The sequence below is a fragment of the Lutra lutra genome, chromosome 10 (assembly GCF_902655055.1).
Source record: "Lutra lutra chromosome 10, mLutLut1.2, whole genome shotgun sequence".
Taxonomy (NCBI): domain Eukaryota; kingdom Metazoa; phylum Chordata; class Mammalia; order Carnivora; family Mustelidae; genus Lutra; species Lutra lutra.
The window spans coordinates 68695696-68720611 of NC_062287.1; the positions used below are offsets into that span (position 1 = coordinate 68695696).

The window sequence follows — 24916 nt, forward strand, 5'->3', positions numbered from 1 at the left end:
AGCATAAGCAGAATCTGCAGGAGATTGGAACAGTTGAATTAGCTGCTATTGAGACATTTGACTGTTTGAAGATCAGTGAATTTTAGGTGTATTGCTTTAATGTGATAACCTTCATGACCTGTTAGAGTTAATAATTATCTGAGTAATGTTCTACTAGGAAACAGCTTATTCTAATACACAGTATTGACATATAGACTTTGAGAGCTAGGAGAAGGAGGATTTAACCATCAGTGATTTGGGCTCCTTTTCAATGAATTCTGTGAATGATCGGAGCATTTAAGGTCAATCAGGTGGTTACTGGCAGTCCCAAAAGTATAGTTATTCATTACTGATTTTTAAAAAAAGTTTTTAACTTATTTAAATTCAGTTAGTTAACATATAGTGTATCATTAGTTTCAGATGTAGAGTTCAGTAATTCATCAGTTGCATATAATACCCAGTGTTCATTACCTCACATGCCCTCCTTATTGCCCATCACCCAGTTACCCCAACCCTCCACCCACCTCCCCTCCCTCAGTTTGTTTCCTATAGTTAAGAGTCTCTTGTGGTTTGTCTACTTCTTTGATTTCATCTTATTTTATTTTTCCCTCCCTTTCCCCATGATCCTCTGTTTTGTTTCTTAAATTCCACCTATGGGTGAAACCGTATAATTTTTTCTCTGATTGACTTATTTCACTCAGCATAATACCCTCCAGTTCCTTCCATGTCAAAGTAAATGGTGAGATCTCATCCTTTTTGATGTAATGATGAGTAATATATGTTCTATATATGTATATATATCACATCTTTTTTTTTTTATAAAGATTTTATTTGACAGAGAGAGTGATCACAAGTAGGCAGAGAGGCAGGCAGAGAGAGAAGGGGAAGCAGGCTCCCTGCTGAGCAGAGAGCCGGATGTGGGGCTCGATCCCAGGACCCTGAGATCATGACCTGAGCTGAAGGCAGGGCTTAACTGACTGAGCCACCCAGGTGCCCCTATATATCACATCTTTATCCATTCATCAATGGACATTTGGGCTCTTTTTGTAGTTTATCTATTGCGGACATTGCTGCTATAAACATTGGGGTGCAGGCACCCCTTCAGATCATAGTGTTTGTATCCTTTGGGGTAAATACCTAGTAGTGCAATTGCTGGGTCATAGTATAGCTCTATTTTTAACTTCCTGAGATTTCTCCTTAAGGTTCTTGAGGAACCTCCATACTGTTTTCCAGAGTGGCTGTACCAGCTTAGGCATTCCCACCAGCAGTATAGAGGGTTCCCCTTTCTCTGCATCCTCACCATTTGTTTTTTCCTGACTTGTTAATTTTAGCGATTCTGACTCAGGTGAGGGGGGTGTCTTATTGTAGTTTTATATTTATATTTTCCTGATGCTGAGTGATGTTGAGCATTTTTCCATGTGTCTGTTGGCCTTTGTATGTCTTTGGAGAGATGTTTGTTCATGTCTTCTGCCCATTTCTTGACTGGATTACTCATTACTGATGTTTGATATGTTGTGCTTACTGATTTTGGCTGTCTTCATTCTGGATCTGTTTCTGGAGAAGGAAGTATCTTTACACTAGCGTTTTTGTGGCTTTGATTCTCAGTTGATAAATTGACTAACAATTACCTGGATTTTTATTCTCTTACTGTTTTTACTTTGCTATATATGTTCTCAACCCATTTTTAGCACAATAACCGGTAGTTACAATGCTTATGCAGGTAAGGTTCTTAGGAGCTTAAATACAGTTTCACAGCTGGAAACAGATACTAAGAATCCATGAAGTCATTAAACACTCCCCATATGCTTTCTATACCTTTCTGGACTGATCCCTGCCTGACAATATTTAATTGCAAGCTTTATCTATGAACCTGGGAAAGTTTTAAAGGTAAACCAGGAAAGGATTTCTGAGAACAGGGTTTGTTATGGGATTTAGCCCTTTTTAAAGCATTTCTAGATGGTTCCCCGAACTAGAGAGGGATCGTTCACATTCAACTTCACAGAAGTTATTATTACTTCAAAGAAGGGCCTGATTCCAAGTCCTTATGTCATTTGGTTGGTGTAGACCTACTAGGCAGGGAGGAGATCTGCCCCCATGTTGGTGACCCTATATCGAGGGCAAGGACACTTAAAACAGTGACTCTCAAGCTGTTTTAATCCCAGCCTTTAGCTGGGCCATTCTTTAGCTCAATAAATTCCTGCTTTCTGGTGGAAAAATAATTATAAATGTAAAGGTACAAGCATTTGGGGGGGAGAGGGATTTTTTTTCAGCAGTTAGAGGTATTGTTCATTCCTAATTGAATCATGAAAAACATACTTATCTTCAAGTCTAGACTGGCTAGAAAACTATAGGTCTCAAATCCAAGTGATGCATTTGTATAATACATTCTGTAGGTTTAATAAAACAACTAAAATGATATGTATGAAGCTCAGCTAATGCTAATTTTTAATTAAAAAGTAAAAAATAATGATTGTTGAAAACCTTGGTCAGCTTAAGACAACACAACTTCACTGACAGCGAGTGCTCCTCTTGAAATTTCAGAATTCCAGCTTTTGAGTGCGCGTGTGTTGTGGTAGGAGCTTTGTAGCGTTGGGAGTTGCAGCAGCCAGAGGGATTAACTGCATATAGATTGCAGTCTTTGGTACATTCTAATAACATGCCCATTTTTGCAGCTCTTAATTATTGGCTTAATAGCTTATTCATAAGTAGTCTTATGCATCAGAGGAAGTCATGCTTTCTAAATCATTTGTAGTCCATGGGAGGTTTGGTCCATTTTTGGATAATCATTACCTTACAAGGTAATCTGTGAGCTTCTCCGGAGCATTTTTTCTCTAGCTGTGTTGGGAAATTTGTGAAAGCCTGAGTTGAAATAGAGCTCAGTGGGCTTCTTCACCTCAGGACCTTGGTAGTCTTGATATGCTAATATACTTTGTTGTTCCCTGGTTGTGGGTAAAGTGTACAGTTTCCTAGCCCCATTTACCATGTTACCATTATTTGGAAAATGCTGTCTTGGAGGACGTACCGGTTTTTAGGTTCAGCCTTGAGAACAGATTCAGAAGGTATGTAAGAAAGTGATGCAAAAGAAACAGGAAACGCAGTGTATAACATAAAGCAGGAACTTCAAAGCACTTTTCTGCTGTTACGGATTGGCATTTGCTGTAATAATGAGACTGAGTCTGAACTGCTTCTAAACTGAATCTAAACTGCTTCTATAAGCAGTGAAATACCTGAATTCTACCAGCTGTTGTGAATGATCTTAATCTTCATGAGTAGACTTTGGTAGTTTTAAATTACACCACATAAGATACTTAATTAGTAATCTGCCTGAGTCAATTTTTGGGTAAACCTGTAGGTAGTCATCTACATGTAATGTTCATGGTAAACATGATACATTTTCCTGTTAACATCAGTTTTGGTTAACTTGAAATATTTTTACATTAACCCTTAGATATATTACAGAGTCAGATGTACAACTTCCATGAATTCCTAAGCCAAAAGGGGTATTCCCTTTCTTTAGTTGTGTTCAAAAACCCTGATTTTTGGTAATAGACTTAAAGTATTAGTATAGCGATGTATATTGGAATCTTGTATCTCACTTTCTGAGTCTAAAAGTATTAGTATGAAAATTTCATGTCTTGGGGCACCTGAGTGACTAAGTGGGTTGAGCCTCTGCCTTTGGCTTGGGTCATGGTCTCAGGGTCCTGGGATTGAGCCTCGAATCAGGCTCTCAGCTCAGTGGGGAGCCTGCTTCCTCCTCTCTCTCTCCACCTGCCTCTCTGCCTACTTGTGATCTCTCTCTTTCTCTCTCAAATTAATAAATATTAAAAAAAATTTCTTGTCTTAATATGAAAATAATTTTATTAAGGTGAGGAAAGAATATAGAATAACAGAATGGAATTGGACACATGCTTTTACAAGCAATGGAACCATATATTACCAAACCGTGTTAATAGGAGCTCAACCCTTCTTCTGTAGACTTTACAGTAGAGAAGTTACCCCACTGGTACAGGCTTTGAGAACAAAAAGAGAAACAAAGGAGAATGGATATTGATGAAAAATTGAAGTTTTCTTGTCAGCAGATAATTTTAATGTTGTAGAATTGGCATTTACTTTTTGTTGGAGGAAAATTTGACTTTTTAAAGATGTATTTGTGTTTTTTATATCACTCAAAGGAATTTGGAGTCTGATTTTTGTTAATGTCTAATATTTTCCAGGATAATGAAGCCTTAGAGACATTTAATGCTGGCCAGATTACCATGCTATGGAGCAACCTCAGTGTATAAAATAGTCGTGTAGTGCCCCTGAGAGAGCTAATGAACCTATTGGGATTTTTAACCAGCAAGAAGTATCTTAGACATTGAGGAAGATAGGATTCAGAGAGTTAAGTATTCGTATGCCAGTGTCTGTGTAGGCAAACAGAGTGCCCATTATATCTACTTCAATGGGTGCTTACAACAGGGTTAGACACTAGCATCTTTTATTGAAAAAAGAAATGTTAACCAAGATGCTACAGCTATTCTTTTGTTTGTGGAAAAATGCCTTATAAGCCTTAATTTTTGAAAAAGGAAAAAGGAACCCACTATCCTTATCAGCTTGAGTACAGAAAATAGTTTGTGCATTTTGAATTTGCATTTTGGCCCTTTATTTGTTGCTTACAGCTTACTTTCAGAGATGGTTTTCTTTTATGTTGAGTCTTAAAACATTAAATAATGATTGCAGTTATTAAAATATAATAGAAAAGACACACAATCAGTGGTTCCCAATATGCCTCCCAATGGAAGACTATCAGAAATCTTAAAGTATATATACCATCTACAAGGTGAAACCTCTTCATAGTTGAACTAGAATGAGTTGGCTTTGCTTTTGGCTAGAAGTGTGTCAACTCCAAGTGGTAACTTACTGGTTAGTGTGGTTCACAATTAAGTGAATAAGCAAAATTGAAGTTTTAATTCAGTAATATTTTTGGTAGGCAAAATAATTTGAAGTATGAGGCCATGGGGCCTATTTTTATTTCTATTTTTATTTATTTATTTTTAAAGATTTACTTATTTGACCAGACAGAGATCACAAGCAGGCAGAGAGAGAGGAGGAAGCAGGCCCCCTGCTGAGCAGAGAGCCCGATGTGGGGGCTGGATCCCAGGACCCTGGGATCATGACCTGAGCCAAAGCCAGAGGCTTTAACCCACTGAGCCACCAGGCGCCCCAGGGCCATATTTTTAAAAGCAGTTTGGGTGACTAAAAATATGTAAAAAGGAACAACTCTTTATTGTTCCCTCGCCCAAGAAATAGGTCCAACATGGATTAAATAGTTGATAGTAATTGTTGATAGTTAATAGTAAATAGTTGATAGTAATAGTTGATAGTAAAAGTAATTAGCAGTTATCTCTCCATGCTTTTGGTGGCAGATGGTAATTTTCTAAAGATGGTTTTTTGTTTTTTTTTTTAAAGATTTTATTTATTTATTTGACAGAGAGAGATCACAAGTAGGCAGAGAGGCAGGCAGAGAGAGAAGGAAGCAGGCTCCTCGCAGAGCAGAGAGCCCGATGTGGGGCTTGATCCCAGGACCCTGAGATCATGACCTGAGCCGAAGGCAGAGGCTTTAACCCACTGAGCCACCCCGGCGCCCTCTAAAGATGGTTTTAACGATATCTCCCATCTCACATGGTCTTTCAGTGTGATCTTGACTCCTCTTTTCCTGAGTTGGGGTTTATGTCCCCTCCCCTTGAATTTGGGGGGTCTTGTGAATCATTTGTAAGCAACAGAGTGCAAGAGAAGTTATACTGTATGATTCCAAGGCGAAGTTAGAAAAGGTGAGAGAGCTTCCACCTAACTTTCTAGAATCCTGGTCTTGAAGACCTTATCAGCTTTTTAAGCAATCTAGCCTGAGATTGCCATGCTGCAAAGAAGCCCAGACTTCTTTATGTGGAGAGATACAAAGGATCTAAGATCAGGAGGTAAAACTTTTCAGCTAGAACTGTTTAGTTGAACCCTTTCCAAATTCCTAACTTACAGATAATTGTGAAAGAGATGAAAATGATTATTGCTATTTTAAGACACTAAGTTTTTGAGTGATTTTGTTATATAGCTATAGATAATCAGAGCACTGCTTTACCTGAACCTGCTACTATATACTGAGATTTGACCATGTGTAAAATGTAAGGACCACACCCCAGTGATTTGTTCTGATATCTAACATTAACCTTATTTTGATATTTTAATTTTGTAATATAAAACTTTTTTACCCCTTTATCCTGCACCGATTTGGAAAAGCCAGCCCATCTTTAAATATTAAGTAGAGTGTGTTTTGGTAACTGAAGGTATATCTCATATGTTTGGAAATGTCCCTGATATGTTTATTATGGCACGAGAGGATATGCATCGTCTTTAGAAGGCCTTTTCACTGTTAATTTTCGTTGGCATTGAGATTGATATTTGGCTTTCTATTAGTTTCTTAGGCCTGCTGTAACAAAGTACCACAAACTGGGTGCTTAAACCAACAGAAATTTATTGTCTCATAATTCTGGAGTCTAAAATCTGAAATCCATGCTCCCTCTGAAACCTGTAGAGGAGTCCTTCGTTGCCTCTCTCTGGCTTTTTTGTTGACAATTTTGGTGTTCTTTGGTTTGTAGCTATGTAATTCCAGTCTCTGGTTTTATTTTCACCTGGAGTTCTCCCTCTTGTGTCTTCACAGGGCCCTCTTCTTATAAGAACACCAGTGATAATTGGATTAGCAATCTACTCTCCTCCAGTGTGATATCATTTACCTTAACTAATTACATCTCCAACTGTCCCATTTCCAAATAAGGTCACATTCTGAGGTACTGAGGGTTAGGAATTCAACATAATCTCTTTTAAAGGAACACAGCTCAAACCATAACAGGCCTCAAGGCAGATTGGTATAATTATGTTTTAACCATTTATAAATTTTTATTCCAGAGTAGATGTGAATGAGGTTTTTCATCAGTACCCATGAAGTCTGTTCTCTGTATATTAAGACCCCTTTCCTTCCAGCATGCATAGATAACACACATAGATAATAAAATTTGATGGTAGTTTTTAATTGTTTAGGCTCATTGACCCCCTTGAGAATCTGATAAAAAAGGAGTGGATTCTTTCCCTAGAAAAATGTGCTAGATCTTTGCGTGGGACTGTTTATGTGCACACATATATAAACACACAGCGGTATTTTGCTTGAAACTTTAACATGTTCTTGAACCTCTACCCTATCCCCCCACCTCCAAAGCCTGTTCATGAACTTCTGGATTAGAGTTAATTAATTTCTATTGGTTAAAGATACCTAATCCTCATATCCCTTTTAGTGGAAAAACAGAAGGAAAAAGGGAGGAGGCAGAGGTGTGTGTGTGCGGGGGTTGTATAGGCTCCCCTTACGGTCATTGCAGCTGTGGCTGCATGTGGCTTTCTGGGGGATTTTCATGTGTATGTGATATTTATCATAGGCTTAGTCTCTTTTCTTCTCGCTTCTGCTGCCCACCCTTATAACCTTTAGCTAAATAAAATTGTAAATCATATACTTTTGAGTAGAGAAGAATAATCTAAGTCCTTTTAGATGTGTACCAGTATATATAAACAGACTTTTATTTATTTATTTTTTTTATAAACAGACTTTTATATCTTGCTACAGTGTTGGATGAGCTCATGACTTTTTTTTTTTTTAAGATTTTATTTATTTATTTATTTATTTATTTAACAGACAGAGATCGAAGTAGGCAGAGAGGCAGGCAGAGAGAGAGAGAGTAGGGGAAAGCAGGCTCCCTGCAGGGCTCGATTCCAGGACCCTGAGATCATGACCTGAGCTGAAGGCAGAGGCTTAACCCACTGAGCCACCCAGGTGTTCCAGCTCATGACCTTTTTAAATTCTGTTATTTTTAAAAAAATTTTTAAAGATTTATTTATTTGAGATAGAGAGATTGAGTGTGAGAGCACAGAGTGGGGAGAGGCAGAGGGAGAAAGGAACTCATGCAGACTCTGCACTGAGCATGGGAGCTTGACACTGGGCTCTGGTCTCACTACCCTGAGATCAGGATCTGAGTCAAAACCAAGAGTCACCTGGGCAGAAACCAAGAGTGAGACGCCCAAGCAGCTGCAACACTCAGGTGCTCTAATTCTGTGTAATATTTTTGACTATTTTATCAAAGTTATTTTGAAAAAGCTAGTTGTCTAGGGTTCTGAGTCAGCAACAGGAGTGTATTTTGTTCTTCTTCACTGGTTGCCTTTTCTCCAAAATCATATTGCCCAAATGTCACCCCAGAACATCTTAATGGGCTTTTCTTTTAAAAATACAGATTTTTTTTCTTTTACATACCTTACAACAGGCTATAGGTTATGTTTTGATTTTGCATTTAGCCACTGGCACATTTTTATTTCTGAAGGCTGGCATTCATGTGTATCAAACAAGTATTTACTATTTTACAGTGATACACGTGGTAAGTCTAGATGTAGTGAAATCACAGGTGATGAATTTTCAGACCAGACTGGTTTTCCATTGATTTGTGTTCATTTTTCTGAATATGAAATGCTGGAAATCATTATTTAGAATAGGGGTTAGCAAACTATGGTTTTCACACTGCCTTCCTCCTTTTGTGAATGAGGTTTTTATTGGAACCATCTATACCACATTCGTTTACTTAGGGCTGATTTTGTGCCCCCAAATGGCAGAATTGAGTAGTTGATATAAAGATTGTGTGGCCCACAGAATTGAAAATATTTATTACCTAACCCTTTACAGAAAACCTTTGCTAACTGTTGATACAGAATATTTTTAAGTCCCCAGGTTCTTTTTTTTTTTTTCTTACTTTCTTACTTTTTTAGGGTTCTTTAATTTTTTTTTCTTACTTTCCAGTGATGGAATCTGAAGGATATTTAAAAAGACCATCTGTAGAGCTCTACTTTTTATCTGGCGCCTGAATTTCTTTAGCTATTCCTTCCAGGTGGTTGTCTAGCTTAGAGGCCTAGGACTGTGAGACAAACAGCATTGAATGTGCTGTGTTAAACACAGAAGAATGACCTCTGAATGGGAGTCAGTCATTAATTCCCAATGAAAAGATAGATGAAATATCTTTTTTTTTTTTTTAAAGATTTTATTTATTTATTTGACAGAGAGAAATCACAAGTAGGCAAAGAGGCAGGCAGAGAGAGAGGAGGAAGCAGGCTCCCTGCTGAGCAGAAAGCCCAATGTGGGGCTCGAACCCAGGACCTGGGATCATGACCTGAGCTGAAGGCAGCGGCTTAACCCACTGAGCCACCCAGGCGCCCCGATAGATGAAATATCTTAATCTTTGTCTGTTAGGTCTCCCTTCTGTCTCTTGGTAGGTTATGACTTTGGCTTTGTATACATGGTAAAGGTACAGAGGAACCAGATTTTAAGAGGAAGACAACTAAGTGGATCCTACTTCAAGGTACAGCTGTTAATTTGTAGAAGTTTATAGGAAAGTAGATTGAGTGGTTAGACATTAACTTGAGACTTTCGTATTCAGCGCTTAATTGCCCTAAATAAATTTGTAACTGCTAAAACAGAACTTAGTCCTTTTTTTTTTTTTTAAAGATTTTATCTATTTGACAGAGAGAGATCGCAAGTAGGCAGAGAGGCAGGCAGAGAGAATGGGAAGCAGTCTCCCTGTCGAGCAGAGAGCCCAATGTGGGGCTCGATCCCAGGACCCCGAGATCAAGACCTGAGCTGAATTCAGAGGCTTAACCCACTGAGCCACCCAGGCACCCTGAACTTAGTCCTTACAAATAAAGATTTATCAGATTTTATAATTTGTGTTAAAATTGCTGATACAGAAAGAAACACATACAGGTAGAACAAGTCTAGACTTCACTGCAGAGCTGTATTTGGTAGTTATATGTACTTGACTACTTAGTGAACGTGGTGGACATAGGTGATCTCTCAGGAGATGGAAGAGAGGGTTATTTGATCCCAAGGTCAACGATATTTGGAGGGGGGAATGAATTTCTCTCATTCCATTCTTGAAATCCAGCCTGTTAAAAGTCTTGTTCTTCAACAGTTTCATAGTTATCATCTGGTTTTTAATCTAATGGGTTTTCCCATCTAATAAAGAAGTGGATGAAAATGTAAGCAATAAAGATTAGCAGAAGAAAGATAATACCTTTTTTTTTCCTTCACAACACTACCCTTTTATTTTCACTTTTAAATTTATCAGGTGTGACTCACTGTTTCTCTGTCTCCGTCTCCCTGTCTGTCTCTTGCCACTCTAATATCTTGAGAGTGTAGTTTTTGCTTAAATAAACCTTCCTGCTTGTGTCGCTCAAAAAAAAAAAATTGTCAAACTTTTTTTTAACAGAGGAACATGAGCTTGTAAATAGTTAGAAGACAAAATATAGTGGAGACTGGCTAATTGAGAGGAAAATTTGTGCTTTCAAATTTTTTTTGGTATCCTCTGACTTTTCTGTTTTATAAAAAATGTTTTAAAAATATATAACCCATGTACATAGTACATAATTTAAAAATGCACAGAAGGATATGTAGTGAAAAGTAAATGCTCATCATCTCTATTCCCCACTTGTTGAGTTCTCCCTCCCAGAGGTAACCAGTTTTGGGGAGGGTGGTTGCCAGAAGTAATCTGTGTATTTATAAGCATGTACATACTTTTTTCCATTCCTTTCTTCATAAAAATTGGTGTATCATATGGTGTTTTACTTCTTGACTTTTAAAATTTATCGTGAGTGCTATTGCATATCAACATTTATATTTTGAACCATCTCATTCTTTTTTTAGATGCAGAGTATGCCATGATAGTAATACACCACTTGGTTTGCTCAGTCACCTGTTGGTGAACATTTAGGTTTTCAGCCTTTTGGAATCAGTACAGGGTTGGGAGGGGTGGGCAGTGGCCCATGAACTTGGTTCTAAATTGGACTGGTAACAGTATTTGAGGTGTGAATTTTTATGCCTTAAGGAACTGGAGTAGGCGTCTTTGGATACAGCTTTATCACTATAATGTTTCATTTCCATAGGGTCCAGAGGTCCAGAATTTAGTAGGATTGAAATAGAATTTCCAAATAGAGGCTCTAGGTTTAGGGACAGATTCTGGGGAAAGAGAACTGGGAAGCGCTAGGCAGACTATGAGGAGTTCACCCAGGAGGAACTGTCAGCTTTATGGCTTAGTGGGAACACAATGTGACCCAGGAACTGGAACACAAACTCAGGATCTTGATCTATGCCAGGGGTCTACAAATTTTCTGTTTAAGGGCTACACAGTAAATATTTTAGGCTTTGTGGGCTGTAAAATCTCTGTTGTAAATACTCAGCTCCATTGTTGAAGTATAAAAGCAAGCATGGGTAATTTACAAGGCTGGGTGTTGCTGTGTTCCAACAAAATTTTATTTATAAAAAACGAAATTAGGAGAGATTTGGCTCTGGGGCAATTGTTTGCCACCCTCTGGTCTAGACTCACGCTATGAGAATAGGGAATTAACTGCAGCTTTTTGAAAGGTGGGTGTCTCAGAAGCTCATGTACCAAATAATAGAAGGCCAGATTTAAGGCAGCAGATACTTTATACATCCCACTTTGCTGGTAAAATCAGGTTTCTGAAAGTTCTGCCAGGGTTTTTCTCCCTAACAGTGCGGTACCTTGGGTGGGGCCTTTAGGCTGAAGTTCTTTATTCCCTGAGGTGGACAGGTATAAGGTTCTAAAGGTTAGGATTAAGAATTTTTTTTAAATCCCTGCCTGTTACTTCTTCCCTTTTACCTTGAAAATGGACTAGGCAGTGTTTCTCAAAGTTTGAATTCCAGTCAGCCTGCCTTAAATCAACTGTGGTTCTTGAATTTGGAAAGGGCTCTTGGGGAACTGTTTACAACTATAAAAGATGTAATCGTGTGTCCAGTCTTTTGCATATTACATTTACTCTTCACACAAATGCTGTGAAGTGAAGAGGAGGTTGGGTATGTACGCTGTCTGTGTTGCAGAGATGAGAAAAACCAAAGAACCGAATAGGTAAGTTACTTCACCCCCAAGATACATAGGTGTACCTGGATTTCAGCCCAGCCCTGCTAGACCCAGAGCCAAGGATTCCTGCTATATCATGGCATCAGGTTATATGAAAGGCTTGTTCCCACAAAGGGCCTACGTTATTTAGCAGGAAACAGTTTATAGCAGAGACTGATTTCAAACAGTACTGAAAATGGGTTCACTAGAGATTTAGTTTCCTGCTTATGTAGTAGAGGAAATGTTTTCTTCTGCCCTCTTTGATTCTATGACTGGTGCCTGCTAATTAAACTGACAAAAGACAGATTAACAGAGGAAGAGGGTATTGTGTATGTGTGTGTATATTATATATATATATATATATATATATATATGTATATATATACATTAAAAAAAAGTGTATATATATATATATATACACTTTTTTTTAATGTACACAGGGTTTTCATGTCACAGAAAAGACAAGAAAACCCAAAGAGAGGTGGTAAGATTTGAAAGGTTATATACCATATTAACAAAGGGTGATAAATTATGAAGTGATGGGTGGGAGAATGGGTGAAATAGGTGATGGGAATTAAAGAGTACACTTAAATGAGTACTCAGCAATGTATAGAATTTTTGAATCACTGTGTTGTACATGAGAAACTAATATGCCACTGTATGTCAACTATACTGGAATTAAAATAAAAACAATTAAAAAAATAAAGTTAATTAAAAATGCAAAATAATTATGGAGAAGTGGCTAGACAGAGGAAAAGGAGTTCAGGCTTCTAGAAGCAGCAAATTGTAGGAAGGTAAATATATGGGAAAAGTAATAGAAGATAGGGGTTATTTTAGTAAGGTTTGTTATGCACACTCGTCTCAGTGCTACATTTATTTACATCATCTTCTTGGCCATAAAACTCCCCCAGAGTCCTCATATGGCAGTCCTCATTTCTCAAAAGTTCCTGCTTTTAGTGAGGTAGGGGAAGCTCAGGAAAGACTTCTTTCTGCATCTGTTAAACCTCTATTGCCTATAGCTCAAAGTAATCTATATGCCAAAGTGACATACTTTAAGGTATATATTCTGATCTGCCATGCTCCCTCACACAGCATTTCTATTTTTCACAGCTACGTACCATACATGTTTTCCAAAATCAATGATCCTTAGGATAACTTTGGTATAGGTATTTGTAGAAACATGTTTGAATTTGTTATTTAGCTTAAGCAAGACCCCAGAGCTTCTTGTCTCCCACCCTTAAACTACCTCTCCTGACCTGCGTTTTTTAGTGCTAATACTCCAATGAATGATTCTGTCTAAGTAAGGTCTTTCAGTGGTTTGGGTGGAGCAGAGTTGGAAATAAATCCACTAACCTTTGATAAGTGTTTATTTCTTAACCTGAGGATAATGTCTTTTTTATTCAGACTGATAGTGACAATAATTAAGCCCAACTAAATGGTCTTTTTTTTTTTTTTTTTTAAAGATTTTATTTATTTATTTGACAGAGAGAGATCACAAGTAGAGAGAGAGGCAGGTGGAGAGAGAGGAGGGAGCAGGCTCCCTGCTGAGCAGAGAGCCCGATGCGGAACTCGATCTCAGGACCCTGAGATCATGACCTGAGCCGAAGGCAGCGGCTTAACCCACTGAGCCACCCAGGCGCCCCACTAAATGGTCTTTGAGACAAGTTCTGTTTGACAGTTGACCTCTTATGCTCTCTTTGTTGACTGCCTCTGGAAATCTTGGGGAAGTCCTGGTGAACTCTAATTGCCTTTACATTTTAATTAAGGGTCTACCTGAACCACTTAATATTTACATTTCTATTCTGTGTTATTAGTTAGGCCCATCGACTCCTGTTGTGGAATACTGTGGAATTTTCAGGATTCTTCGGCCAGAATTTGCCTTATTTCATATGTTAAAATTTCTGTGAAGCAGATTTATGTCTGTTATATGCCAGGAAGGCTCTGTAGTGAGGAGTGATGTTCTGTTTCCTCCTGTAGGGAATTGTACAAAATGAAATGGACCCTCAAGGACCATCTTTTCCAGCCTCTCTGCTTTCTCTGAACTTCTCTTCCAGTGCTCACACTCAGTCCTTACCCATGAGTTGATGCATTTGGCTCACCTCACAGGACAAGTAGAAACTTTATCCACCACGCCCCCCACTCCCATCCCTGCCCCGAAAATGTGGGATTTAGTTTGAAGATACTGGTTTAGTTTGGCTCTGCCCATGGTTGTGCTGAACAACCTAAGGCAGGAGGATTATTAAACACACTTGCAGGGGATTTGTGCTGAATAGTTAGTTCCTTTTCCTTTCTTCCCTTTGTTATGTATTGTTCCCATCACTGGTGAGTCTTCTGTAAAACTTGGCTTCAAGCCTTTGGAATTGCCGCTTATTCCTTCCTCCCACCATGCCCTCTCTCTACTTAATAGTTCACATTTGTCTTTCTGCTTAGCAAGTGTCTGAAACAACTAGTTGACAGAGTCTTAAGAGTTTTAATTACAGTTGTTTTTACCTCTAATACAGAGAGGAATCCCCATTTCTTGACACCGAAGAGCTACCTTTTTCTTCTTTGCTAGATTTCTTGCGGTTTTCTGGTTATTTTAATACCCCAGTTTCTCACTTTTAGTAGCTTTATCTTTTGAAAGGTCTCTTAAAAAAAAAAAAAAAAAAAAGTTGAAATGGGAGAGAGAGGACCTGGTCTTAACTAAGTTTCTTTCTTTCTTTCTTTCTTTTTTTTTAAGGTTTTATTTATTATATGACAGAGAGAGACACAGCGAGAGAGGGAACACAAGCAGGGGGAGTGAGAGAGGGAGAAGCAGGCTTCCCGCTGATCTGGGAGCCAGATGCAGGGCTCGATCCCAGGACCCTGGGATCATGACCTGAGCCAAAGGCAGATGCTTAATGACTGAGCCACCCAGGTGTCCCTTAACTAAGTTTCTAAAACTAATCAAGACAAGATGATTAGCCTTCCACTAATATTAGGACATTTATTATGAGAGTATAGTTGTGTTACAAAAGTGCAGTTTATATTAACTGAATGAGTGCTATTTAGGAAGTTCTCTGTGGTTTCTCCATTGGTGGCCATTTCACGCTTCTTTGTCTTTAAGACCCATTGCATGTTCTCTTTTTACAGATAAGGAAACAGGTTCAGAGTAGTAATTTTATCTTAGGATCTGTGGCCAAAGTGGCAGCATCTGGACTTGAAGTGAGTGAATGTAGGAAGTGTATATATCTCCATTTTTTAAAGTACATTTGTAATATGTTTTCTTAATATAAAGATAAATACATAATGTAAAATCACTGGGAGAACCCACTCTAGCAAGAAAACCTTGAAAGTAATAGTGATACTTGGTACCCAGCATTTTTACTGGTCTTTAACTTTGGAACCATAAGAGAGGGGGTTTTTTTGTTTTCGTTTTTGTTGTTTGTTTTTTTATAATTGAAATATAATTGACACACAATATTACATTAGTTTCAGGTGTACAACATACTAATGCAACAAGTATATATGTTATACTATGCTTACCACAAGTATAGCCACCAATTGTCACCATACAACTCTGTTATAATACCATTGACTGAATTCTTTGTGCTGTACCTTTTCTCCCTGTGACTTAATCACTCCGTGACTAGAAACCTCTACCTCTCATTCTCCTTCACCCATTTTTGCTTATTCCCCTGGCCCTCTGCTCTGACAGCCACTCGTCTTTTTCTGTATTTTGGGGTCTGTTTCTACTCTTTGTTTATTCATTTGTTTTGTTTTTTAGATTTCACATATGAGTCGAAGTCATATGGTATTTGTCCTTCTCTGTCAGACTCATTTCACTGAGGATAATACTCTCTAGGTCCATCCTTGTTGTCCCAGTGCCAAGATCTCGTTCTTTTTTAGGTTGAGTTAATGTTCCATGGTGTGTATATATATGTGTGTTTATGTGTGTGTGCGCATGCACACGTGTGTGTGTACTCACCACATCACCTTTACTGATTGATCTGTGGAGACTTAGGTTGCTTCCGTATCTTGGCTATTGTATTGCTGCAGTGAACATAGGAATGCAGATCTTTCTGAATTAGTGTTTTTGTTTTCTTTGGGTAAATACCCAGTAGTAGAATTATTGAATCATAGGGTAACTGTGTTTTTAATTTTTCAAGGACCCTCCAAACTCTTTTCCATAGTGGTTGCAGCAAATTACAGTCTCCTCAATCGTGCAGGAGGAGGGTTCCTTTTTCTTCACATTCTCACCAACATTGTTATTTTTTGTCTTTTTGATACTAATTGTTCGGACAGTTATGAGGCGATAGCTCATTGTGGCTTTGATTTGCATTTCCCTGATAATTTGTGATATTGGGCATCTTTTTTCACCTGCCTGTTGGTCATCTACATGTCTGTTGGAGAAATGTCTATTCAGGTCCTCTGCCCATTTTGAATTGGATTTTTTTGTGATTTTTGGTGTTGAGTTGTAGAAGTTCTTTATGTATTTTGGGTATATCATTTGCAAGTGTCTTCTCCCATTTAGTACGTTTCCTTTTTATTGATGGTTTCTTTGCTGTGCAAAAGCTTTTTATTTTGGCATAGCCTCAGTAGTTTGTTTTTGCTTTTGTTGCCCTTTCCTGAAGATACAGAAAAATATTGCTGAAGCTGAAGTCAGAGAGATTACTGCCTGTGTTTTTTTTCTAGGAGTTTTACGGTTTCAGGTTTCACATTTAAGTCGTTAATCTGTTTTGAGTTTAGTTTTGTGTATGGACTAAGAAAGTGGTCCAGTTTCTTTCGCATTTAGGTTCCCAGTTTCTCAATACCATTTGTTGAAGAAACTTTTACCCATTGTATATTCTTGCTTTCTTTGTCATAGATTAATAGACCATATAAGCATGGGTTTATTTCTGAGCCCTCTTTTGTTGCATTAATTTGTGTCTCTTTTTGTGCCAGTACCATACTGCTTTGATTACTACAGCTTTGGAGTGTGTCCTAAAATCTGTGATTGTGATACATACAACTTTGTTCTTCTTTCTCAAGATTGCTTTGGCTCATTCAGGGTCTTTTGTGGTTCCATACAGATTTTAGTATTTGTTCTAGTTCTGTGAGGATAAGGTATTTTTTTGAAGAAAATACTCAGCTGCCACTGTGAAGTGATGTTTTCTATAAGGCAGCTCAAGAACAGTAAAAATAAATATGAGTCACATTTCATAGCCCTTCTGCCCCAGCACACAGGAATGATAATACCGCTGTTCTTCCTCAGGATTGAAAGCTGCAGCTACTTTTCAGCATATGACAGGAGCTTTAGATATCTTGCTATGTAGTAGAATCACACAGTTGGAATTAAAACAGCATGCTCTAGAAAGATGGGCAGCATTTTCTTTCCTGGCTTCTGCCTTTCTAGTAGCTTCTGGCTACGTTGGCAGGACTATGTGGAAGATGTGACAAGTCTGGACTTGCCTTGAAAGAATTCTCATTTGTGCTGGCTTTGCCATTAAATTAGTGTAAGGGTGAAATAAATGTATTGATAGGTGGGGGAAATCAAGAATACCTAGACATAGAGTTTAAAAATACTTAGTGCCTTTAAAGTTTTTGGTAGCATTGTGATAAACTGGGAGGCTTGTGGGAATTCTGTTCTTTCTTCTGTGAAGAAAATTATGTAAGTCACATGTAAATAGCTTTGGGCTAGTTACCTGAAACTGGTAAGAAGCAGTTTCATTCTTTAGCCTTCTTAGCAAACAGCCTTTATATTGCTAAGCTTGAGGAGAAAGAATTAAGTTTGGTAAAAATTTTCTGCTATTTGGTGTTAACAGATTTCTTACTTAGGCTTCAGAGGGAAGTTGTCTTTGTAGATGAGGGAAGCAAGTATGTAGTTTGTTAGTTTAGGTTTGAGACAATCACATATTCAGGCTGTAAATCCTCAATTATAAAAGGGAAAACTGCCTGATATCTTTTTTTGTTTTAAATGCATATGTGTACCTGTGGCAGACTTTCTTGTGGCTGGTGTCTTGTAGGTGCTTAATAAATACTTACTGAATAAATTCTTACATGTGAAAAAAATGAAGCTTAGAGAATCAGATGACTTGTTCTAGGTCATGTTCTCAGTACACTGTGGTTAACATACAATTAGTGTATAATTGTTACTAATCTCTACCAGATTTGTTAGGTATGTTGATGTGCAGTTTTCTTCATATCTTCCCTATGAGGTTATTAACATTTTAACTTTAATATGCTGTTGTTTTAATTAGGCTTTTGGTCACTGAAATTTTGAAACAGTCTTATTTAGACCTGAAGCTGGTTATAACGGTATAATTTATTGTGCAAACTGAAACACTTCAGAGGGCTCTACTCAAAGTCAAGTTGGGATAGCGTGTGTAAACCAATTTGTTCCAGGCAAACGAGGATGTGACATACGGTTACATGCTGTTTTTATTTTTAAAGTGTGTAGCATACTTTCAGAAAGTCTTACCAGTATCTCAGAAGCCTCCCTCATACCACCTTCTGGTCACTACTGGTCGTTCTGACTTTTAACTGATGAGTTTTACCTGTTTTTGAACTTTCTGTAAATGACACTACATAGTATACACTTTGTGTGCCTGGCTTCTTTGACTCGGTGTTCTCTTTGTGAGCTGCACGTATGCTGTATGTAGTGATTGTTACTTCATTTCATTGTTTTTAAATATTCCATTGTATGAATATACTATAATGTATACAGAATATTATTGACAGACATTTGGGTTTAATTTGGGGCTATTAGGAACAGTGCTCCTATAAACATATTTGTTTATGAGTCTTTTGGTGAGCTTATGTACTTATTTCTGTTTGGGTGTATAGTTAGGAGTGGAATTGCTAAGTCATATGGTATGTTAAGTGTTCAGCTCCAGTAGATAATACCACTTTTGCTAAGTGTTAAACCCTGTCTATGCTTCCTTAGCAGTAGGTGAGAGTTCCAGTTTCTCTGTGTCCTTACCAATACTATGTATTGTCTTTTTCATTTTAGCCATGTTGGGGACAGTGTAGTGGGATCACGTTATGATTTTATCTTGAAAACTAATGAAGGGGAGCCCCTTTTCATGTGCTAATAGGTTATTTGGATTTTCTTTGGTAATGCCATTTTGATGTTCTCCTTTATGCTCCTTGAAGCGTTTCCCATTTTTCTATTGGTTTATCTCGTGTCCTTATTGAGTTGTAGTTCTTTATATATTCTGGATAGTAATCAATTGTCATTATACATACTACAAGTATCTTTTACTCTAATTTGCCTTTTCTCTTTATTAATAGTATTGTGGGATGAACTCGGTTTTATTGTCTTCCAGTTTATCAATATTTTTCTTTTCTGGTTAGCAATTCTTGTGTCCGTTTAATAAGTGTTTGCCTCCTCCAAGATCATGGAGATGTCCTCTGTCATCCTCTAGATATGTAATTATTTTACCTTTCACATTTAGGTGTATAGTCTATCCAGAATTCATGTTTGGGTATGTGTGTGTGGTATAAGATAGAAGTCAGGATTCATTTTATATAGGGATAGTGAATTGACTGCACTATTCTATCTTTGTTCCAAAAACACATTCCTGTAGCTCTATACATCTTGTTGTTTTCAATTAAAGATTTTATTTATTTATGACAGAGAGAGATAGCGAGAGAAAGAACACAGGCACAGGGGAGAGGGAGAGGGAGGAGCAAGCTTCCTGTTGAGCAGGGAGCCCGATGGGGGGCTCCATCCCAGGATGCTGGGATCATTACCTGAGCTGAAGGCAGTTGCTTAACGACTGAACCACCCAGGCGCCCCATACATCTTTGTGACATGGTAATGAATTTCTCCAGCTTTGCTGTTCTTAGTGCTTGTCTTGGCTATTCTGGTTCCTTTCTAGTTCCATAGCATTTTAGAATCTTAGTTTCCATCCACTTGTAAAACAACTTAGAGTTTGATTGGGATTGTATTGAATCTAAGGATGGTGAACTGACATTGTATAAAGATGTCTTCTAATCCAGGAATGTACATTGCATATCTATTTATTTAGGTATTAATTAATTTCTCTGTGTTTTGTAGTTTTCAGAAGAAGAATCTCAAATATCTTTCAGATTTATTTCTAACTTAAAAAAACAATTTCTTGAGATAAAATTTATACAATATATTAATCATTTTATTTTTGAATTTTTTATTTTTTTAAAGATCTTATTTATTTGTCAGAGAGAGAGAGAGCAGAGGCAGAGGGAGAAGCAGGCTCCCCAGTGAGCAAGGAACCTGATGGGGAACTCTATCCCAGGACCCTGGGATCATGACCTGAGTTGAAGGCAGACGCTTAAATGACTGAGCCACCCAGGTGTCCCTATATTAACCTTTTATTTTATTTTATTTTTAAAGATTTTATTTATTTATTTGAGAGAGAGAGTGAGAGAGAGCATGAAAGTGGGATGAGGGGCAAAGGGAGAAACAGACTCCTCACCGAGCAGGGAGTATGATGTGGGGCTCCATCTGATGTAGGACTCCACCCAGGGACTCCGGGATCATGACCTGAGCCCAAGGCAGAGGCTTAACCAACTGAGCCACCCAGGTGCCACTAACCATTTTAAAGTGAAGCAGTGTTGAACAACCACCACTCTGTCTAGGTCCAAAACATTTCCATCACTGCAGAGTAAAACTCCATAAGCAGTTTCTCTTCACTACCCATGCTCCTCACCCCTCAGCCCCTGCCAACCACCACCAATCTGTATTCTGTCTATATGGATTGATTTATTCTGGATATTTCTATACATGAAATCAGTGTGGTATGTGATGTTTTGTATCTGGATTATTTCACTTAGTATGTTTTTGAAGGTCATTTCCCTCGTGCAGTGTGTGCCAGTTCGTCATTCCTTCTTATGGCTGAAGAGTATTTCATTGCAGGTGTATGCTGTTATTTGTTTATCCGTTTATCTGTTAATGGACATTTTGGGCTATTTGTACTTTCTGGCTGTTGCAGACAGTGCTGCTATAAAAATAGGTATGTACGTGGACTTGTTTGAGTACCTGTTGTCAGTTTTTTAGGAGTGGAATTGCAAGGTCATACAATTCTGTGTTTAACTTTTTAAGGCACCACTAACCTTTCCCACAGCAGCTGAACCATTTTACATTCCCACAAGCAGTGTACATGGGTTTTCTCTTTACTCATCAGTACTGGCTATTTTCCATAGTGTTTTGGATGGTGTGATAAGTGATATAGTTTTTTGTTGTTGTTGTTACTTCATTTTCTGTGTTTCTGATGTATAGAAATACATTTGCTTTTTTTTTCATATAAAACTTAAATTTTGTGACCTTTTTAAATTCACTTAATTTAAATAGTTTATGTATTTATTGGATTTTCTCTGTTCATCTGAATTTCTGATTTTCATAGGCTTTCTTACTCTTCTGTTCCTTTTCCATAGTAGTTTGTTTATTTTATGGATGCAGTATTCTTGTGAATGGCTTGAAAAATTTCTATTAGAATTTAAATTCTCTTTGTATTTTTCATTCCTTTTGTTTCCTTTGTGATTGATTCTGTTGCTTTTCATTTTGATCCTTAATTTTGTTGGGCATTTCTTAAATATCTGGTGATCCTTGGTTATCTATTCATATTTATGAAGGACCAGGATGACTAGTTTTGGTGGTTCATACTGGCTTCCTCTCAGTTATTTGAGGTCTGTTTTTCCAAAAGAGCTTTTCTCTAGAGATTATTGATTGAGAATTCTGTGTGAGTTTGTCTTAAAGGCCAACAGGAGTCGGGTAGGCTTAGGACCTAAAATTTATTCTGAGGCTCAAGTGCTATGAGAGACTTTTTTCCTTTTGGTTGGTTTAATTTCCTCCCTCCTGATTCTCCACCTCCCCCACCAAAATCTGTGGATGTTAGGAGCGATGCCAGGCTCAGCCCTACTTCTCTTTTGTTCCTAGAACCCATGCTGGATGTTCTTCTCAGCAGAACTGAATACTAAGCCTTGCGAGCTCAAGTTTATACAGGAAGTAAGACTGTCATGAGTGGCTCTGCTGTTGTGTGAAGCAGTCCTTCAATTACCTTGATTTCCCTATGCTGTAATTCACAGGCTTGATCCCTAGCTTGGTCTTCTCTGTTCAGCAGGGTGGGATATCCCTTGGCTCCGTGCATGTCCTTTTCTATGCTTGCTTTGCTTTAGTTGCTGTTTCTTCTGCTATGGCTTCTCTGTCAGTTTAGTCTTGGCAGTTTCTTCTAGAAATAATTTCCTTCTTTCCTTCCATCTCTCCCTCCTTCCTGCTTGTTAATGTGTCTATTTCTTCGGATTGTTATGAATTTATTATTTTATCATTATGAAAAATTTGGACATAACATACATGTGTCCACTCCCTAGCATAAAGAAAATGTAAATACAGTTGATGTTGAAAGCTCTTCTCTGATTGTATCGCACTCCTTCCCGTGCGTCTATTAATATTATCCTGTGTGTGCATTTCTAAACAGTAAAGAGCATTGTTTTCAATGTGTTTGAGCTTTGAATAGTGACATACTGCATAAATCCTTCTGCATCTTGTTTTTTTTCCCATTCATCATGGTTCTTTTGTTTATTTGTTCTCTTAGTATGCTGTCTTTTCTGCTGTTTTAGTAGAATTTGGACAGGGAAGATAAGTCAGCCAATGTATTTCTTTCTGTGACTTTTTTAAAAGGGAGATTTAAGCACCTTTTGGATATATTGTCACTACAGACGTGGCAGAGAAAGGACTTGGCGTTACCTCTTCTTATTCCAACTGGTGTTGATAGGTGAATATGATACTTCACCATCTTATACAAGCTAGGCTATTGAGTCTTGCTGCTAACCTCTCTTTGGTGTTATAAATCCTTTTGGAGTCAGAGAAGTAGGATTCATTTGTGTGTAGGGTTTAGCAGAGGTTTAAATGAAGATTTGGGTTCTTATTGCTGGAAGGAATTTTTAGAGGTCATTTAGTACAAACTGTACTAAAGAAGCCCAAGCCCAGAGAAGGTGAATGATTTGTCTGGAATGATCCAGGGGGAAAACAGGATCAGAAGCCAATTTTGCTGTTCATTATTCCTGCCACCTTACTACCGTGAACCAAAGATTAAAGTCCCCTTTTGTTAACATTTGACTTTAATTTTTGCCTGTCCTTTAAAATATTTCGAGGGGTGCCTGGGTGGCTCAGTGGGTTAAGGCCTCTGCCTTCGGCTTAGGTTGTGATCCCAGGGTCCTGGGATCGAGCCCCGCATCGGGCTCTCTGCTCGGCAGGGAGCCTGCTTCCTCCTCTCTCTCTGCCTGCCTCTCTGCCTATTTGTGATGTCTGTCAAATAAACAAATAAATAAATCTTAAAAAAAAATAAAATATTTCGATACCAAGAGATTTTTAGTATATAAGAATTAACATAAATCTTTGAATTAATGATTATTTGCTGTGTTTTCCTTAGGATCAGAATGGTTTCAATCCCAGAATACTATGAAGGCAAGAATGTCCTCCTCACTGGAGCTACCGGTTTCCTAGGGAAGGTACTTTTGGAAAAGTTGCTGAGGTCTTGTCCTAAGGTGAATTCAGTGTATGTTTTGGTGAGGCAGAAAGCTGGACAGACACCCCAAGAACGAGTAGAAGAAGTTATTAGTGGCAAGGTAAGTGGGGGAAAATGATCATTTAGAGGAAAGAAAAGAATGTGTTTGTATGTATAATTATTGTAATCATCAACAGCTCAGTTTATTTCTTCAGTGTTCTGAAAAAAATTATTGAAAAAAAATCCTACAGGATGTCAGTATACTAGATATGACTTATGATCAGTAGGAGAAAAATAGCTTTCCTCTGTGATGGGCAAAATTGTATGACAAGTTCTAAAATGCCTGTATGTTAGATATTTAATGTGTTTTTAGAATATTTGAAACCTATTACTTGTAATTACTAGATATTTTAGATAGTATTCAGAATAATAATTAAGAGGTGGTTTCTAACTAGTACCTACTATGCTGTTAAACACTGTCCTTTTATAACACTTAAAAATTTGTAAGCACTGACTGCTCCCCACAACTGTATTAAGAAGTAGCAAAGTCAGGGCACCTGGGTGGCTCAGTGGGTTAAGCCGCTGCCTTCGGCTCAGGTCATGATCTCAGGGTCCTGGGATCGAGTCCCGCATCGGGCTCTCTGCTCGGCGGGGAGCCTGCTTCCCTCTCTCTCTCTCTGCCTGCCTCTCTGTCTACTTGTGATCTCTCTCTGTCAAATAAATAAATAAAATCTTTAAAAAAAAAAAAGAAGTAGCAAAGTCACATATTCCTATTTGAGAAATAAGAACATGATGACAGGGGTCATTTAGGATACAAGAATAGGTCACACATTTTGAAACTTTAGAAAAATATATTGTTAAGAAAAAATGGAAATGAGCTGGTGTAAGATTATCTCATAGTCATAAGCTTTGAATTCTCTCTGAATGAATGAATTTATCTGACATTCATTGGCAGTAAGTTTAGTGTAGTAGCTATGTAATTTTTTGGTTAGTAAGTAGTATCTAATATCTTTTAATTACTTGTAATTATTATGTTTTAATCCCCCCTCCTAACAACTCCTTCCCCTAGTAAGAGGTTATTTATTGTTACTCATTTCATATATTTCAGAAAACATTTACTGTACATACTCAGTGTTGGGCACTTGATTTGTTGTAAGGGGTTGAATTCAGGGATAAATAAGATAGAATCATTGCCTTAATGGGCAAGAGAGTTTTTTTTTTTTTTTAATAATTTATTTATTTGACAGAGAGAGATCACAAGTAGGCAGAGAAGCAGGCAGAGAGAGAGAGGGAAGCAGGCTCCCTGCCAAACAGAGAGCCCGATGCGGGACTCGATCCCAGAACCCTGAGATCATGACCTGAGCCGAAGGCAGCAGCTTAACCCACTGAGCCACCCAGGTGCCCCGGCAAGAGAGTTTTTAAGAGGGAAAAGGAAGCAAGAGGGAGTATAGAAGTGTCAAGAAAGACTTGATAGGAGCAATTACTGATGTTAAAGTCTTGGCTGGAATTGAGAGCCTAAGTAAAATGTCAGAGGTTTGGCCATCTCCT

At 38.0% G+C, this 24916-nt stretch overlaps 1 protein-coding gene across 5 annotated transcripts in view; it reads left to right on the forward strand.

Moving 5' to 3' along the window:
* FAR1 (fatty acyl-CoA reductase 1) overlaps positions 1-24916 on the forward strand; it is a 66521-nt gene that overhangs the window by 9748 nt on the left and 31857 nt on the right. For 4 of the 5 annotated variants that reach the window (XM_047747454.1, XM_047747453.1, XM_047747457.1 and 1 more), the window contains exon 2: positions 23294-23489. In XM_047747454.1, coding sequence (XP_047603410.1) covers positions 23301-23489 — 189 coding nt within the window. In that variant the 5' untranslated portion in view covers positions 23294-23300. Of the gene's footprint in view, positions 1-21801; positions 21871-23293; positions 23490-24916 lie in introns of all 5 variants that reach the window. The other variant, XM_047747455.1, reaches the window with a different exon arrangement.